The following is an 18,790-nucleotide window of genomic DNA, read 5'->3' as shown; positions in this document are numbered from 1 at the left end:
CAGAGATATTTTAGCGGGAAGAAAACTACTCATTTAAAAAAAACACCATTGATACCCTCTCCATATATTGAATGGCTCGATATTGTTGCCTAACATACACTTCAATAAAAAGTTACTTGCAATGTATATTTTTCGTTAGTGATCCGGTTAAAAGCCGAAAAAAAACATGTGGTAAAGAAATTTGGCATACTAGTGATAAGTGGCGCTTTTAATCGTGTCATTGTAAAAATACTGTTGATTATGTTTTCTCTCAGAATTCGCTTCAATAGAATCGACGTATTTGATGTTATTCCATATCACCTACGCGGTCTTTCAACCATATTTTTCTGATAATCTTTTATTATAGTCCGTTATTGTAACAACAAAAATTTCCAGTGAACATTTCTCGTAGTCGAAACAGTGTGACAGCTTTAAAATAAACTATATCTGTATAGTTTCTTCAAGTTTCCTGGACGTAGTTGAGTTTTTGAAAGACTTTGCGGTTTGGTTCTTTACAATAACCATTGTATCATTTTGAAACTATGGTATTTTATATGAGAAGGAAACCTATTTCTTCGCATCAGCATTTTCTCCATACTATTCACAAGCGTCTCTTAATAATTTGCTCTACGTGACGTTATCGAATTAGAACGGTAATTTATATTCTTACCGATAGAAAGATCTATACCTTAGTAATTGTTTTCAAAACGTGCATTATGAATTCAAGTTTAAAAAAGTACATTAGATACTCAAAAATGTAAAATATAACTTCGTCATTGTAAATTAAAATTAGATTGACTAATTGACACAGAACTCTTTTGTCCATTTGGAACTGAAGAAAAAATGGCTCCATAGTTTTTTCCTGATTATTGATTTTGCCTCCTATTTCTTAAAGTAAATATAATATCTTCGGCAGTTTTTCAAAAACATTTGAAAAGTATCTTTGATGTTGTGAAGTTTTGCAAAGCATTCAAGCCTATATATTAAAAAAAAATGCGAAGAGTGATAATGGTGCTGCTGGTTACAAGTTTTCATAAAATTTTGACTAAAATTATTACTCGGAGTAGGTTTTTGCTTCTCTTATGAATAAAAAAATTCGCAGCAATTCTAGTACTCTTTTGATACTTACTGAAAGCCATTTTTTCAACTTAGCAGCAGTATTTTTTTAGTGATATTATGAGCATTTCAGCATGCTCTCATATTTCAAAAGCCGAGCGGGACTAGATGTATATGTGTGCAATAAAAGGTGCGAAATTACGTCACCTCCTCAAATTCACTGATCATCTGGAAGTTAGTGTTATAGGTTTCAGGGGTATTTTGAGCCACGTAGGCATAGCTTAAAGAACTTACAGACAAACCTTTGGCCGCAAAAATGTCATCCTTTCAATTTTAACTCTAAATGCCTTATCATCCGGTATTTGGAGTATGGGACATTCTGGTCAATGGATCGTCTGTGACCCATGACATTCCACTAACCAAAATGCCTCATAGTCCGAATTCCTGGTTACTAGTATTTTATTTATGTTTCTTTGTTGCTTAGTGCACATTCGGAGATTAATAATATGTAGAAAAGTGATAAGTAAAAGCATGCAACATTTTTCAAAATCGATAATTGAACGAGAAAAAAAAAGTTATTCTAATAGAATTAACAACACACCATTATTATTTTATAATAATCTTTAAAATTAAAACTTCAATCAATATAATTTTTTGCTTTTAACATCATTACACAGAATCTACACGATATTTAAGAGGCTATGTAATATTACCATAGGAGTGAAGTTTTCACTCCAATTATTTTTGAAGGTGATCCCATTATTGCTTAAAGATCAAATTTCCATTCGCTTCATCGCCACGTTACGCAGCGATTAATAATTTGACTTTTTCAAAATATTAATTTTACCCTAAAAAATAATTGGATTGAAAATTTAATTCCTATGGGAATGTTACAGAGCCACTTAAAGGATGATTCAAAAGCTAAATGATTGTGATGCGGATTGTGGTGCCTACAGTGGCCAAGAATACTCCAAAATGATTTATCTCATCGAAATTTCAAAAGAAACATAATTCCTCTGATATTCCTTCAAAATTCATAATCATGGAAAATAATGTACGGCCATAAACAATATTTTATCGTTAATAATACGATTATATTTTTATCGTTGATTTTTGTATTAGTGTACTCGAATATAGTAAATCTAGTTTTGGGATATTTTTAGAATTATTACAATTATTAATCTTAACAGGGAGAAGAAAAAAATGTTTTGATCATTGTCATTCATTAATTTTTTTATTTTCAGACGGCGAGTGGTAATGTTGAGGCAAAAGTCATGTGCTTCTTCAGGCGGAGGGATTTACCGCCGACTTTGATAATGCTGGCTGATAAACACCAATGTAAGTCGACTAAAGCTTTGAAAATAATTCGGTTTAATTTAAAAAAATTTAAAATTCCATTGTTAAGATTGAAGGTTATCCATAGAAATGAGAAATTTAATTATTGGTGGAAATGAACAAGAATAGAAATATTTTTCGATAAACTAATGGCTCAAATGGTTTATGCGATTCAGATTTTGCTATGCTCTGTCTAGCACCATAGGTTAAAACATTCGATTGAAGGCATGCAGGTGCGGCGTCAATCCTTCAAATCTCTGTTGACTCTTATAGTTATACATACTATCTTCAATTTTAGTTTCATTTGTACTTATATGTTTATTCGATGTTCTCATATTTTTATTTCAAAATTTGATTCTTGCTATTAAATCGTTTGAAACAGGGAAAAAACTTAAAATATGATATCAGGAAATTTTCATTTAGAGGAAGATGCACAGAATAATTGAATAATTCAATTTCTAAAAATGACTCTAAAATTATTCAACGAAAAATTAGTACTCAAGTGCATTTCCCGGTTTTTTACTCATAATACAATTGACGTTATTTCAATTTTAGCCGAAATTCATTTAATCTGAAAGAAGGATTCCCGAAAACTCGAATGTTAATTTTTTATTAAAGGAAGCGAATGTTGAAGAAAAATGATTTTTCCCCGAACAGTAAAGATTTATCATCTTTTCTATTTTTCTTAACGTAATTTCGAAATTTGATGAATGAAAATCTGATTTTCTGGAATAGAGTTCGTACTAAATTATAAAATGCATAACGCATCGTCGCTGAATAAATATTTGGAAAACAACAGCAATCTGAGAAATAAAGCCTCGAAGGTACACAAGACAAGTAGAGTCCTGATAATGTGTTCTGAATTGTCCGAATATAATCGATTGGCTCAAGTAACGCTGATATGTTAACGGTTTCGCAATCCTAATGCCTGTGACTACATTCAGTGAATACTGCCATTGTATTTTTTAGTAATGATTTGTGGGTACTAGCTCTTCGCTATGGTGCCCGTAAACTTTAATTTTTCCTTTGGTTTACCTTTCTAGATACACAATTTTGGTTATTAGTGAATTAATTGCGGAAATTCATAGGCGATATTAAAAATGTAAGAGAAACCCAGGGCCTTCCCTGTTATTATTTTTTAATTGGATATTTAAATGAATTTAATTTTAGAACCCAGGTGGGAGTTGACCATTATTTTGAGCGTGGCATCCAAGCTTGTACCTACCCTGGTTATTCTTTTATTGTAACACCAACCAAATGACCCAAGCTTGGATGCCAAGCTAAAATCCAGGCAGTCCAGGCCTGGGCCAAACTTGGATCAATCTCAATCCAAACTTGAACATCAAGTCCGATCCGATTTTGGGATCCACCTCTCGAACTTATCTAGCATTGATTTGGAATAATGGAAAAAAATAAAATTGATTATTTCTTGATTATCAATACAATTCCATTTTAACTCTATTGGTCGCTCCCTGCTGAAATTATTGTTGAAAAAATCTAACTACTCAACTGAAAAATTGATCGCCTTGACCGAGATTTGAACGAATCACCCTAACCTTACTAAACCTATCTCTTGTCACTGAGGTAATCAATTGCATTACATTATGAAATGTCTATTTATCTCGGTATACATTATGCACAGTAATTACATGTTTGTTAAATCTAAGACTAGGCCGTAATAGGAGGTAATAGATTCTTTTTTATATTAGCATAATGAGTGTTGGCAGTAGAAGGTGCATTTCCAAAAGAGAAAATTACTATTTGAAATAACCCTAAATGCGATGGATGAATTTGATGGAGCAGGGGAGGGGCGGGAGTCTCGGAAATGGTCGGGGTGAAGGAGTTATTTAGATCATTTATATCCTTGGTCAATATTTATTTTGTGGATATCTTTGGGTAGGCTTTTAAACTAAGTGGGAAATTTTCAGTTAATGAAAGAATCTATTTTCGATAATTTTTAGAAATTTATTTTGTCTAATTTGAAGATGAGGTGAGTGTGAGGTAGCAGCGTTATGCCGAATCGGGCATTCGTAGTTGATTACGTGTCTGATGAGAGCTTTATCCAAAGTTAGCTCAATTTTTTCGCTTAGCGAGGTTGATTTAAGATTTGGCTGTCGAATTTCGGTGAGTTATGTGATGACTAAATATTTAATCAAATTTTTTGGTGTGACTTCTACAGCCCTAATTTTAACCATAATTTCTGAGGGTTCATTGGGAGTGAAGAAAATTATCTCAGTTTTGACTTCATTCACTTTAATCTACCATTAGTTCAGTTCTTTTAGGGTAAGGGAGGAAACGTTTTCCAATCTCGAGACCACTAGAGTTGAAAATTGCTAGGTTATCTGCAAAGCCAGCTAGGCTGACATTCTTTGGGCCATGTTCGAAAACTGAAGATATATAAATATTGAATAAAGTTGAAGATAAGATAGGGCCTGGCGGGACTCCAGCTACTATATATTTTGAGGTGACCAGAGGAAATATTTCTCTCTAATCTCTATATATTTATTTTATAAAAATGAGTAAATTAATTTAACAATAAAGGAAGAAAAGTTATAAGAAAAAAGTCTGTAGACTAGTTCCCTCGGCCACACCGAATCGAGTGCTTTTGCGCTACCTCGGAGTAGTGCCGCAGTCGATCTCTTAGCTACACTAGCAGTTTTAATATGCTTAATTAGTCCAGCGAGTTTGTTGGTGATGGAGTGGAAGGCCCTGAAACTGAACTGCTCCGTAGGGATGATTTGGAGATTATGCATTGAGGTTGGGCGTCTCACGAGAATACATTTTTTACCTAGGTTGGGGAGGAGGCTAACAGGCCTGTCTCTGATCGGTATGAAGGATTGGCCTGATTTGAGAATAGAATTACCACCGCTCGTTTCGAGGTATTAGGGAAGTAGTGGAGAAGGAAATCTGAGTTGTAAATTTTTGATAAGAATACTGTCGACAATTTTGAGAATTTCATCGTTGTCTGGTGCTGATTTCTTTCTTATTTCTTTTTCTTTTTTCGATTCTAAAAAATCTAATTTTTTTGTTTGATAGCCTCGCAATGTTTTGGTTGAAAGAAGTGTTTCCTCTATCAGAAGCTATCTGGCAAATATTAGCATAGTGAAAGCATAGAGAGTTTACCTTTTCATAGTATTTTGTTATTGAACTTAAAATTTGGTATATTTTGTTTAGGGGTGTTACTGAAATTACTTGCAATATTTCAAATTGAGTTGTCCCTTGTAGAGATATTTTTACGTTTAATATTCCATGTGTCTTGCATCCATTCTTGAATTCTTTAATTTATTAAAACACGATTTATGGGTTATATAATATAATTAATTAATGGGTTATAGGCAGTTAGAGGGCCGAAAAAAATATTTTTTCTAAATGCTTTTGTGAAAGTCTTTTTATTTCATAAAAATGAAAAAAATACAATGATAGAATAATTCCACAAATTCTTTTTATCATTAATAATAATATAATAAATAATAAATAATAATAATATTTATAATAATAATACAATTACTATTATTTTTATTTATTTCTTAAATATTTCTATTGATTCGTCATTAATTATCCAACATTTCCACCTTTCCCGAGTGGAAAATTAGCTCAGGTCTAGATCAAGTTCGGATCAAGTCAAGTGGAAGACTTGATATTGGGTCAGATACTGATCCTACAACTTGATCAAGACTTGATCAAGCATGTAACGCCTTGACTCGATCCACATTTGATCAAGTGTGACAAATTAGGGTTTGATCTAAAAAAACGGATTAGTACTTGATAACCAAAATTAAAGATATTTATCAATAATAATAAATTCAAAATGAGAAATTAATCATTTTTTCACATTATATTACCTCTATCAATGGATTGATCCAAGCCCATCGTTCAAGCATGTATTTTTTCATCTGCAGACCCGCACTGATACATCTATCCAATAGTATCATCTATTTACCACTACGAGAGCGAACACGCGCTACAGAGCGCTCTAATTATAAACATCATGATTGAAAATTTAAAAATTAAATGAATCCTCAATTCAAATCAGCCGCCTCCGGCGACTGATCCAATAAAGAATAAGCCTGATCAAGTTTTACATAAGATTCCAAAATATTATTAATTTGGTTGCATGTGACAAGAAAAATTTGTAGCAGTGAAATATTTTTTTTTTATTCTCATTTTAACCAATTATATCGCAGACGCGACATCATTGATGCCTTTTCATTATACTTGCCGCCATTCTTTTTTTTCTCGATTTGTAACAAAATTAATTATGCATCATCGTTCTCATTTGACAAAGTATCAGATCAATGAGAATGATCCATCTCGGTTTATTACCTATTCAATTTGAAATGTCAATAAGTGATTTGGTAATGCACAATTGCTAGGCTCACTGAATATTTTTTTTAAATATTTTTGTACTTAATTTCCCTGGAAGGGCACTTTTTTTTCGAAATTTCATTTAATCTAAATTTTTCAGTCCTCACCTTTCCCGCTAATTGCATTAACTTTGACTTTCGATAAATAATCTGAAATTCTTGTAATTTTCCATAAAATCCAGTGATTCTTGTACTTTTTACTTCTGAATGGAAGCCTTTTTTTTCAATGCGCGAATTTCACCGCAAACCAACAAATCCGAAAAATTTGAACACCGTCCTAGTGTGTTCGAAAGGATGTGTTAATTATTTCGAAAAGTTTTGTTAATCACGATATAAAAATAATGGAAGCTGAAGCTTAGAATCTGAAATTTCGTCACATAATGGGTATTGCTGTGAAGCCTTTCTGGGTGCAATTTCAGCTCAATCAGCCCAGTTGTTTCCAAAATACAGCAATTTCTCGAAAATCTTTGATCTTCAGTATGAAAAACACAACCTGCCTTAAAGTAGTACTCCTGGTACATCATGAGCCAAGCTAATGTACTGATGACTTTGACTAGCGCGGCAGTTCGGCTTGACAACATTGGTCAACTCATTGTTTTCATGTATGTGTTTCTGTAACGAGAGCTCATCTAACCTGAGTAGTGTTGTTGCCACATTCGTTAATATCATTCTTAATTAATTAAATTCAACTTTTTTAGTCCGTGAATCAAAATTCATCAACGCGCAAAATGTCCTTTCATATGTGTACATATAGCTGAAAAAATTTCATGAAAAACCCATTGTTGGAATTTTAAAAACTAAGAATAACCCGCGAATTCCCATAAGACACAATTTTAATCGTCGAAAAATAAAATTAATTGTTCTGGCCCATCCCGCCTTCCAAAATTCAACTTACTCTTTTTGGCATTAGTGTATCTGTATATCAATTTTTATCAAAATCTCATCGCTGTTGCGATATATGGGAGTACTACCTTAATTCAATTTTTTTTAGGTCAAAATCTTTGTAGTAATAATTTTGACGCATTCGTGTATAAAATCCCACGTGCTATTTTATATTATCTTCCATTATTCAAATTGTAGTGGCTATTCAATATCATATTTCATGTAAATATTACGTTCACTGAAAATAAAAAATTCCTTTGTCAAGAATATTTACTAACCACAAGAAAACATATTAGTCCAATCAATCTGGCTGGTAAAAACATTGGAACCCAATATTAATTCGACTGTCGATGAAAAAATCCTAATCGGTCCATAATAATGTCCTGAAAAACATATAAAAATGTATTTTCTGGATTCCAACCGGCAGACAGTTAAAAATATTGTTTTTTAGGCGCTGAACACCAAGAAAATTAACTGCATCAGTTCAGCTCAGCCCACTGAAAATCAAAAAATATCGGAATATAGCGGGCAAATTTCTCTATCAGTTTCTGCAAAAAAACAATACTCTAATGTAAATAATTATTATGAAACAAAATTTTGAAGTTTTTTAACCTCAAGAATTAGTCATGATGTTACGGTCCGCCCTTTTTTTGCTCGCGGAGCTCCATCCGAGGAGCGTGATACGCACTGGGTTTAAATGTATGCGCTGCGCTTTATACAAGAGAATTTTTTTTTCGGTGAAATGAAACTTTAGTCTATTATTGACTGACTGATTTTTTACATGCGATTTTCATAAATATGTAGTTCTTATTCTTAATTTTTTCATTAGTTCATGGCGAATATCAAAGCCCCCGAATCGAATTCGTGATTTTTTTGTCACTAATAGATTATTCATAAACAAATGATGTTGTGGGGATTGCAGCCAGAATAGTACATTACGCAACTAGTGCGGAAAGCAGGCGGTTACTCACGAGGGCGGCGTAGCGCCCCACGAGAAAGGGGGGTCCAGGGGGGTGAAGCCCCCCCCCCCCCCCACTGAAAAAAATAAAAATTACATTAATTTTAAAAAAGTAAAAAAAAGTGTAATTGAAAAATATGGAACAGTTGCATTTATTGTATTTTTGAAATTACAGTTATCCATTGATTAACATTTTTTCAACCGTAATATTATTTTTTAATATATTTTTTAATATTTTTTAATATTTTTATTTTTTGATACATTTCAAATTTATGACTCGAAGGTAAATGCAAACATTTAGAGACTCAATTTGGCTTATTAATATTAATTGTGATATAAGAACAATTGTTGAAGTTAAGGGTAACATTATCAACTAAATCTAAGCTTTGAAGCGTATTCATATTAGTGTTCTCCTTATTTCGATCATTTGCATTCTTTTGTGTTGATGGGTCTGTCACATCATTTGATGAGCGATTTTTCACTGGTTTAGCGGAACTCTTCTGATCTTGCAAAACATTGATGTTTGTCTTGGCAAGTTGTAGAACTCTTTGTGGATTGGATATTTCCATTCCTGGAGTCAACTCTCCACAATGTAGCTGATTCTCCATATTGTCAAGACGGGATGATGAAGGTTGGGGCAGTTCGTCTCCCGCCATCATATCAGCATTTGTAATTATATCGCAGTTTTTTTTTTATTATATAGAGACTATGCGCGATAAGACTGAGCGACTGTATCCGATTTCCATCCTCCAAGATCCTTCAAGCCAAGTAATGTTCCCCCAGCCTTGCAATAAATGGTTGCAGAGGATCGACGGAGAGCATGTCCGGTGTACTGAGCCGCATCAGGGAGTTGCAAATAAGTTACAATGTTCTTTGGAACTGCACCCAGTGTATTTATTCCCATGGGTAAATTAGTGCACTTCCCATCACGATAGGTCAAAAAAATACTGTCCAGTGTGCAATTTTGTGGTCGAGTGTCTAAGTATTTTTTGACAGTAGTGTACCACTTGCCGGTGACAGAAAAAATCCTTCCTTGAAAACTTTTGGTAACTTCAGCCGGAAGAGTCACATGCAAATAATTTCCCTCCTCCTGTAGCATTTGCATTTTCATATCGTGTAATTCTTGGCGTCGGCAGGCACCATTTATCCCAAATATCAATGCGACCTTCAATGAATGATTACCGATAATTTAAAAAATGAAAATGAATCAAATGAATCGTAACTTGTTAGCAATGTTAGCAATTTTAGTACACATCACTTACGCCCAACCCTCATTCAAAATTATTTCTTTACCTTGACGGCTAACCATTTATCATCCGGTGCAAAAGTGAGAAACTGGTGAACCTGTCGTTCAGTCAAATCCTTTGACTTTTTTTTTTTATGTTTCTTGCCCCTCTGCTTGAGAAACGCCAGCAATTGTGTGAAGGGATAAATGTCGAGGTTATCATATATCCTCAACGTCGATTTTAACATCGAATACGTAGCCCGCAGAGTGCTCGGAGCATATCTCTCTGATAATTCCATGGAATAGGCAAGCAACAGAGTTTCTGACACTCGGGTTACGTTTTTTTCTTTCATTCACACCTTAAAAACTTCGTGAATCTTTTTATATTTTTCTATTGAAGTTGCTGGTAGCGTCTCATTTTTGGCCTTTTGGGGTTTTGCCAAAATATGTGATGGAAGATTTTCATTATTTAACCCATTGTAACCTTTTCTCTTCTGCGGAGTTTGAGTTGATCCGGCTGTTGCTTCATTAGAATATATTTCATTCCCATTTTCTTCCGATATTACATCACCAACGAAATCCTGATCCATAAATATATCTTCTTCACTATCTAACGCTTCATCACTATCGGGAATGATGTGACTCATTTTAATTTCCTCTGAAAATCCCTTTTTAATTTTCCAGTCCTTCCCGATATTGACTAGCCGGAGGTTAAATTTCCCTGCTGTTTTTCTTGAATCAAGGATGCGCATGCGCGACATGCGTTTCCTCGGGTTTTAGTTGATTTCCAGTTAACTATAGTCAACTAAAACCCATGCGGTTATATGCACGTATCATGTAAATATCTTTTTCTACAGAATTCGCGTACTTTCGAACAGAGGAAGTCTTGGGATATTCTTACGTTGTTACAGCGATTCTACACGGAGAGAAAAATACTGGAAAAAGTACGTAGAAAGTTCCGTAAACATTCAAGTGTGAAGGGTAAACGTGGGGCGAAGTGTAAAATCGGAAAAAGTGCCGATCATTCTGAACATTTTACCACTCGGTCGGTAAAAAGTCACCTTTAGAGATCAAGATACGCGATAGCGTATCTGCCAACTTGACTTCACAGGCAGAGGTGACGTCACAGGCAGAGAGCTGTCGTGTATTATATTTCAGCTAACAACTCGCCCCTAACCCCTTAAAAAACTTCAATTGCTTTTTTCCCCTTCAAACGCATGCTATTTTGTAAAAGCATTCTTAGATACATTATATAAATCGCGGTTGATCTTTCTGATGAGATTTTTACTTTTTTCACTTATTACGTTATTACAAAAATAACTCCATAGCAACGGATAAGAATTCACTTTTTCAAGAGTTTTATTTCGAGAGCGTTACTAGTCCCTAGCGCTGTTTGGGAGGGCTGTTCTTCGGAATAAAACTAGTAAGTATAGGGGAAATTGTCTGCGCTTACGGAATTCAGCCGCACGGGTCCGTAGCGGTGGCGCATGAACTAGGATGGAGCCCGTGCTTGTAAGCCAATCAAAGAGCGTTAAGTCATTTAATATTTGTGACTTACCCTTCAACAATTGGAATCGATTGTTAATAATTTAATGATTTGAATATTATGACCAAATAAAACATTTTAGTTCAGTTAAAATTAATTATCTAAATAACCTAATATTTGTGACTTACCCTTTAACAATTGGAATCGATTGTTAATAATTTAATGATTTGAATATAACAACCAAATTACAAATTTTAGTTCAGCGAAAATTAATTACCTAAATAACCTAGTATTTGTGAATTACTCTTTAACAATTGAAATCGATTGTTGATAATTTAATGATTTGAATATAACAACCAAATTAAGAATTTTAGTTCAGTTAAAATCAATTACCTAAATAACCTAATATTTGTGAATTACTCTTTAACAATTGGAATCGATTGTTAATAATTTAATGATTTGAGTATAACAACCAAATTAAAAATTTTAGTTCAGTTAATTTGTCAATATTTAGAAATCGAACATTTTAATCATAAATTATTTAGACAGATAATTTAATGATTTGAATACAACAACCAAATTAAAAATTTTAGTTCAGTCAATTTTTCAATATTTAGAATTCGAACATTTTAATCATAAATTAATTAAACAGATAATTTAATGTTTGTAAATGACCATTTAACAATTGGAATCGAGTGTTAATATTTGAATTGAAATATTACCTCCAAATTTAAATTTTTTATGTAATATTTTTCAATAATCAACTTGAATGACTGAATAAAAACTAAAACATGAATATTTAAATTATATTTCGTTGAGGAAAATTACTATGATTAACTAACACATGTCAGAGAGGCTTAAAACAGGTACCAATACTTTTGATTGCATCATTTGTTTGGTAATTATTCACATAAAAAAACATCATAAAAAAATGCTGTGAACAAATGGCGCCAAGCCGACGCTAATTTAAACGCAGGATAGAAGCATGGGACAATAACTGCATGGATGAAATCACACAATTTTAAAAAAAATCATATAAATATTAAATTTAAAAAATCACAAAAAAATTTTGTGAAAAAATAGCGCGAAGTCGACGTGAATCTGATCGCCTCCAAGACAGAAACATGGGACAATTACTGAATAGTTGAAATGACACAGTAGGGGAACTGATTATGATATAATCTTATTTTTAAAAAACCATGGAAACATTCAAAAATGCCAAGTTTATGCTGACAGCGTCAACTAGGACAATTTTCCGCAGTTTTCGTTCCGATTGGAAAATCGATTATTGTTAATAAAGGCTTTTGTCATTCCGGCTGTAAGACAGTGTTTTACGGCTGCGTCGCTTTGCTTCGCGTCCTCGAAACGCTGACTACGGTTGTTATGACAAAAAATAGTGGGCGTCAAATGGCCAAAAAAAAATTGTCGACCAATATGATTGTTGCAAACCTCATTTTCGCTAGAAAAGTTTTTTTCGGCCTAATGACAAAATATATTGTTTCAAACCCCGTCCGTAGGAAATTTATTCGGAAAAAAGTCAACTTGGCGCGCCTAATTTTTCCCTTTCAATTCACTGAGTATCACTATGTTGCCGGGAACATAGTACAAAATTACAAGTATATTTTAGCATTTCCCTAGCAAGTCATAAATTCGTAAGTGGATTATTGATTCAATGCATCGATTGATAATTACGTAATTACTTCAGTCGTTACGGACATCTTATCATGTATAAGCACTACATCTCATTTTAAACTATTCACTGATGATCTTCGTCCCCCACTCTTTGCCGTTGTCTCATAATGTGAGTGTGCCACCATGCGTCGCTTATGAACGCGCCATCACACTGACGGGTACCCACTTTCCTCATACCGATATGCTATTTGACGTTCATTGGTGAATAGGTTAGGTACACGTCAGGTATACGGAATCCAATTGTGATATATTAAGCCGAATCAAATTTCAATAGTTTTGGCGTTTTGTCAATTAGCGTGCGAACTCTAGCTTTGTCAATCATTCACTTCCTACGAAGTATGTTCATTATCGAACAGCCCGGCGCGCCAAGTTGACTTTTTTCCGAATCAATTTCCTATGGACGGGGTTTGAAACAATATATTTTGTCATTAGGCCGAAAAAAACTTTTCTAGCGAAGATGAGGTTTGCAACAATCATATTGGTCGACAAATTTTTTTTGGCCGTTTGACGCCCACCATTTTTTGTCATAACAGCCGTAGTCAGCGTTTCGTGGACGCGAAGCAAAGCGACGCAGCCGTAAAACACTGTCTTACAGCCGGAATCACAAAAGCCTTTATTAACAATAATCGATTTTCGAATCGTAACTAAAACTGCAGAAAATTGTCCCGTTGACGCTATCAGCATAAACTTGGCATTTTTTAATATTTCCATGGTTTTTTAAAAATAAGATTATATCATAATCAGTTCGCCTACTGTGTCATTTCAACTATTCAGTAATTGTCCCATGTTTCTGTCTTGGAGGCGATCAGATTCACGTCGACTTGGCGCTATTTTTTTACAAAATTTTTTTGTGATTTAGAAAAATTACGGTCCTCAGTTCCGTAAATTTTGCCCAAACTGTTTTTTTTTTTCAATAATAATAATTGAGGGAGAGGATACTTAATTAATAGATCATTTCATTGGATCAAAATTTATTTTATTCGGGCACTTTTTTCATTGATTATTAATTTTAACAATGTTCAAAAAATAATACTATGTTTTAACAAAATGGTTTTCTTACATGGATCGAACAAGACGTGTGATGAAACAGCTATTCAATTCCAGCATGTTTGAGGCTATCAAAACTGTTTGGAATGAAAATAAATGTAAATCAACTAACAAAAAAAAACGAAAGACCGCTTAATAATTATAGTTGAGGTTATGGATGGCAAGGGAAAACACATTTCTGATTGTTCACTATTGGTTATTTATATTATCACTTCGTGGGACTTGGAATGGTTGGCTATAGGATAATGATGTACTTACTTTTAAACACTAATAACGTGATCAGGTATTCTTTGGTCCAAGCACCCTGTTCAAAAATCACCTTTACTGTTTTTTTATGCTTTCGACAATAATAATTTGCCGGGTGACGTGATCCGAACTTGGACGATGATTCGCGATCAGGTATGGCCAACAGTCGTACCACCAACGCTGTCTAGGAATTTTTCAATTCGGTCACGTAAAAATTATGGTACCTCACGTAAAATTTAAATGAAACTGGATAATTTTTACGTTACTCAAAATAATTTTCACTCGAACTGTGGTAAATTTTATAAGTTTGTAAGAAATTACGTGATAGTCACGTAAATTTTCCAGAGCAAATAATAAAATTTACTGTTCACCTCTCATTTTTTCCCAAATTCTGCAGTAAAAAACAAGGAAATGACACGCCAGCCCACGATTACGTGATTAGTCACGTAATTTTTCCTGTATTTTTCTCTCCGTGTACCAATATAAGTTCATAGACAAATGATTTTCAAGGTTTTTTCAAATGTTCTGTAGTGTCCACTGAAACTTACTTTCGCATTTCCTATAATTCCATTGCGTTTTCATATTATGCATAAATGATTCATTAAAAAATCAAATCCATCAAACCGGTTTTTTTTCTTTCAAAATTTGTTGAAGCGAAAGATTTATAAAGACGATTTTCAATGGGCAACCTGTCTATTAAATGAGAAGTGATAAACGATGGCTAACAAATTCATTTATCATTTTTCATTCAATAAATAGTGGAGTTGAAAGCAAAAATTATAGGGATTTATCAACACTAAAATATTTGGAATGTTTAGAACATTGTCTCAATGCAAAGAGATATTTTTCGTCATAAAAATTGAAGAATGAGATTTTTTTCTTTAACGCTCATAAAATTTAGCACCTGAAAAATAAGTGAAATGCAAAACAAAATTAGTCAAAAATATGAGCCCATAATATTGCAATTTTTTTTGAAAATCGTTCGTGATTTATCTCCGTTGAAATCGTGCTTGTTTCATGAGGATCAAACCTGCTCGGAAAAATTGGTATTCCAATTGTTCATTAATAATACATGAGCAACAAAAACTTACATGCATTCGACTTGGGAAAATTCGACAGTGTAATATGTAAAAGAAAATAATTAGGTCGATAAATTGTTTCCTCCTGAAATTTATGTATCCTTTCTCTACACGGAGAGAAATATTTAGTAAAAATTACGGAACTTTCAGTTCACTTACCGATTACGGAGTTGACTCGAAAAATTTAAGTGGCGGTATCGTTATTTTTCACCGATAATTCAGATAAAAATTACGGAACACCGCGGAAAAATTCCGTGACTTTCGATAAAAATTACGTGACAGTTCCGTAAAATTTCCGACAACCACATTTCGCTCCAGAATTACGGAAAATCCACGTAATGTTTATTGAATATTTCTCTCAGTGTAGGATGAGTATTTCAGTTGACAGGCATATAAATTAGCTTACTTATCTGAAAGATAGATGCTTTTTGCTTCCCAATGGAAGCATTGTAATCGTTCGACTTTCCGATTTTCTGATTTTGCGTGCAAATGGCGTAGAACGGTCTGAAACGTAAAAATACGAAGTTTGAAGGCCATGTGTGTATGTGCAGATGGCCAACAGAGGGTCAATTTTTACAAAAGCAGAAGAATAAAGGGGTAAATTAATTTCCAAAAATCTGAAATTTCGTTATTTCATAGGTCCTAATATGGACGCGATCTGTGCTAGGTTTGGGCCCCATAATGAGGATAAATTAGTTTTCTCTCATTTCACCCCCACTTGCGGATGAATGTGTTTTTTATTCAGTATTTTTTTTACTCGTCACTATCTTTTTTTCTTTTTCAACTATGCAAGTCTCTGTCCTTTTTAATTCGAGTCCATCTCCGTTCATAGTTTCACAGTTCATCTCAAAGGAATTTAATTTCGTCATGCGAAGAGGTTATGTTCTTCAAGTAGCAATTGAATTACTGTAAATATTGGATAATAAAATAACTTTTGCAAAGTACGTTTTATTTTCAGTTATATTTTCTTACAGATTTATAGTTGTGACGACGGAATTACCTTATTGTCAAAAGTAAATTGATTTACGAGAATTTTACTTACTTCAAACAATTATTCTTATATTAGTACAGAGAATTAATGAAGACTGCATAAAAACATTTCGTGTAATATTAACAACAGTATTTACATTACAATTATTAACGGTATTATAAAGAAAATTAGATTTCATTGCCAATTAAAAAAAAAATGAATTAATTTGCAATGATGTCGGAATAACATTGCATCGTGGTTTCTCTCAATCTCATCCTTAAATGATAATAATAATCGAAAGAAACAACAGTTGCATGATGACTTCATTGATAATCGGTAATCGCACATTTTCAAACCATGCAATATCCCTAGCCTCTCCTTTAATATATTAAGACATAAAGGATCTGTCGGTATAATCCCCGATTTAAATTCATACGTTACATGGTGGTCCCAATTAGCATCTTAATACTAGAAGGTGGGCTTTCTGTGGAGGAAATATTCGTTGTTCTTAAAATAAAGTTTCTTTATATGTCTAGGAATGTTTCGTTGCGATCCTTAGTTTTATCATTTTCCGAAATGAATCATAAAACAACATTTTTTTTGAAGTTTTTTTTTCGCATTTAAAATTTTCTCTTCAAATACAATATTTCGCACTTTGCCTGCGAAGCCCTGCCTATACACATCATTATCCGTTTATAACAAATTTTTTATATGCAATTATTCGCTTTTCCATCTCTTTATGAAATTCCTTAGTTTCATCTCAATCTCGTCACATACTGCTTGTTTTGAGAGTAAAAAAAGAAAGGGAATAGCTTTCTGATTTTTCTTCCATACAGTGTAATGGCAAAGATAATGAGAACCGGGAACTTGGAAAAGGGTGTGTAATAACTAAGGTTGTGTAGGTGAGACCAATGGGAGGGTAAAAGGGTGATGGCTGTAGATGAGGTTATGTGGGTGGGTTGTATCGATCTGATGTAGGGGCAGGGAGTGTACTCCGCCTTGCTGTCTCTCTAGGTTTCCACTACCCACCTCACGTCCACTCCTAGCTTTCCAACCTTTTCACTCGTTTCACCTTATCCACTCATCTAGTTTCTCATCTCATGTTGTCTGATAATAGAGGAATGACTGGAGCAAAGTCTCAATTTATGTATGTATTTGGGTCCTACATATACGTCAGAGCATAAATGCTGTGAACCAGTATATATGATGTATATATTCTTTGATGCATGACCATTTTTGTTCACTATTTTTCATTTTTTTTCTTTTTGAGTTATTCTTCCCGACTTTTGTAATGTGGCTAACCAAATGACAATAAATATATTATCTGATAAAATATAATATCAAGTTATAGGAGACAGCTGTTGCAACATATTTTACATAACTCTTGCTCCTTTTAGTTTGATTTTACTGTTCGCATTCCATTCGTTTATCCCCAGTTAGGAAAAAATAATGCTGACATTGGAAACCGCCTTGATACAGACTAAGTTTGTTCGGACTGCACAAATATAGACTGATTCCAGGCTTAGGCTGGCCTGAGACTGTTGTTAATCTTGCGTTGATCAGACTCACGAGACTCGCTCCGATTCAAATGGCTGCTAAGCCTTGATCAGATAAAATAAATCGGTGGAAATCATTTGATATTTTGCATAATAATAATAATAATAATATAATATGTAATATTAATATTTTATATGTAATAATAATATTATATTATTGTATAATTATTATTATTATAACGAATTCTGATTGCGACGTAATTTTTGGAGAGTAACGGTGTTCTCTTCCCGTTATGCTGACCCTCTATCACCAACAATCCTACAATAAATTTCAAAAATTAAATTATTAAATTCTTAGGCGTCAGGTCATTAGACGGAATGACCACCGTCGAAATTCTTTTCCACTCCCAGCTTCTACTGTCCAGTAGCTCTATACGTAGACATTCATATGTTCGAAAAGCTGAGGGGGGATGCGACTGGGATCTTCAGATAAATAAATAAATTTCGTTAAATTATGGGGCAGAACAATTTTTAATGAAATTCAAAAGACTCCATACAATATAAAGATAACAATCACTTAAATCTCCTTAGACAACGATCATACGTTACTAACGAATATTACAGCTCAAAGTTACACTGTTGCGTTACTGTTGTCTACTTTTAAGCACAATATCAGTTCTCTGGAGTCTCCAATTTTACGAAAAAAAAAATGAATAAATAAATAACTAAATTAGAATAACGTTAAAATAAAATAAAATGTAATAAAGAACTGAGTCACGAGACTCAATTGTTTCAAGTCAAGGTAAGTCAAAATGAGTCAGAAAGTTTCATCGCAATAGTCAAAATAAAATTTAATGACTTGAAACTACACTAAGGCGAACGGGTGGCGGAAAAAATATCCCCGGAAAAAATATCCCCCCAATCATACATTTCATTTCTGTCACCCTTTTTTTTATGTACATATTTTTCCAAAGG

General features: G+C 33.4%; 2 protein-coding genes across 4 annotated transcripts in view; one reads left to right on the top strand and one right to left on the bottom strand.

The window, feature by feature from the left end:
* Positions 1-18,790, top strand: part of MTA1-like (metastasis associated 1-like) — a 58,141-nt gene that overhangs the window by 1,921 nt on the left and 37,430 nt on the right. For all 3 annotated transcript variants that reach the window (XM_011307449.1, XM_011307448.1, XM_011307451.1), the window contains exon 3: positions 2,280-2,373. In XM_011307449.1, coding sequence (XP_011305751.1) covers positions 2,280-2,373 — 94 coding nt within the window. The remainder of the gene's footprint in view (positions 1-2,279; positions 2,374-18,790) is intronic.
* On the bottom strand, positions 9,273-10,526 carry LOC105268146 (uncharacterized). The gene is made up of 2 exons (XM_011307447.1): positions 9,868-10,526; positions 9,273-9,739 (listed from the first exon to the last, which is right to left on the bottom strand). Exons 1-2 carry the CDS (start codon positions 10,150-10,152, stop codon positions 9,281-9,283), a joined length of 744 nt encoding a protein of 247 aa, XP_011305749.1. The 5' UTR covers positions 10,153-10,526; the 3' UTR covers positions 9,273-9,280.

This window comes from Fopius arisanus, unplaced genomic scaffold (assembly GCF_000806365.1).
Source record: "Fopius arisanus strain USDA-PBARC FA_bdor unplaced genomic scaffold, ASM80636v1 scaffold00054, whole genome shotgun sequence".
Lineage (NCBI taxonomy): Eukaryota > Metazoa > Arthropoda > Insecta > Hymenoptera > Braconidae > Fopius > Fopius arisanus.
This window is presented reverse-complemented; position numbering and strand designations above follow the sequence as displayed.

Excerpts from the sequence above, each read along its gene's own strand:
- LOC105268146 (XM_011307447.1), bottom strand. The coding sequence starts at position 10,152 with ATGAAAGAAAAAAACGTAACCCGAGTGTCAGAAACTCTGTTGCTTGCC. Across the intron at positions 9,740-9,867 it reads ATAAATGGTTAGCCGTCAAG|GTCGCATTGATATTTGGGAT; the intron begins GTAAAGAAATAA and ends CATTCATTGAAG.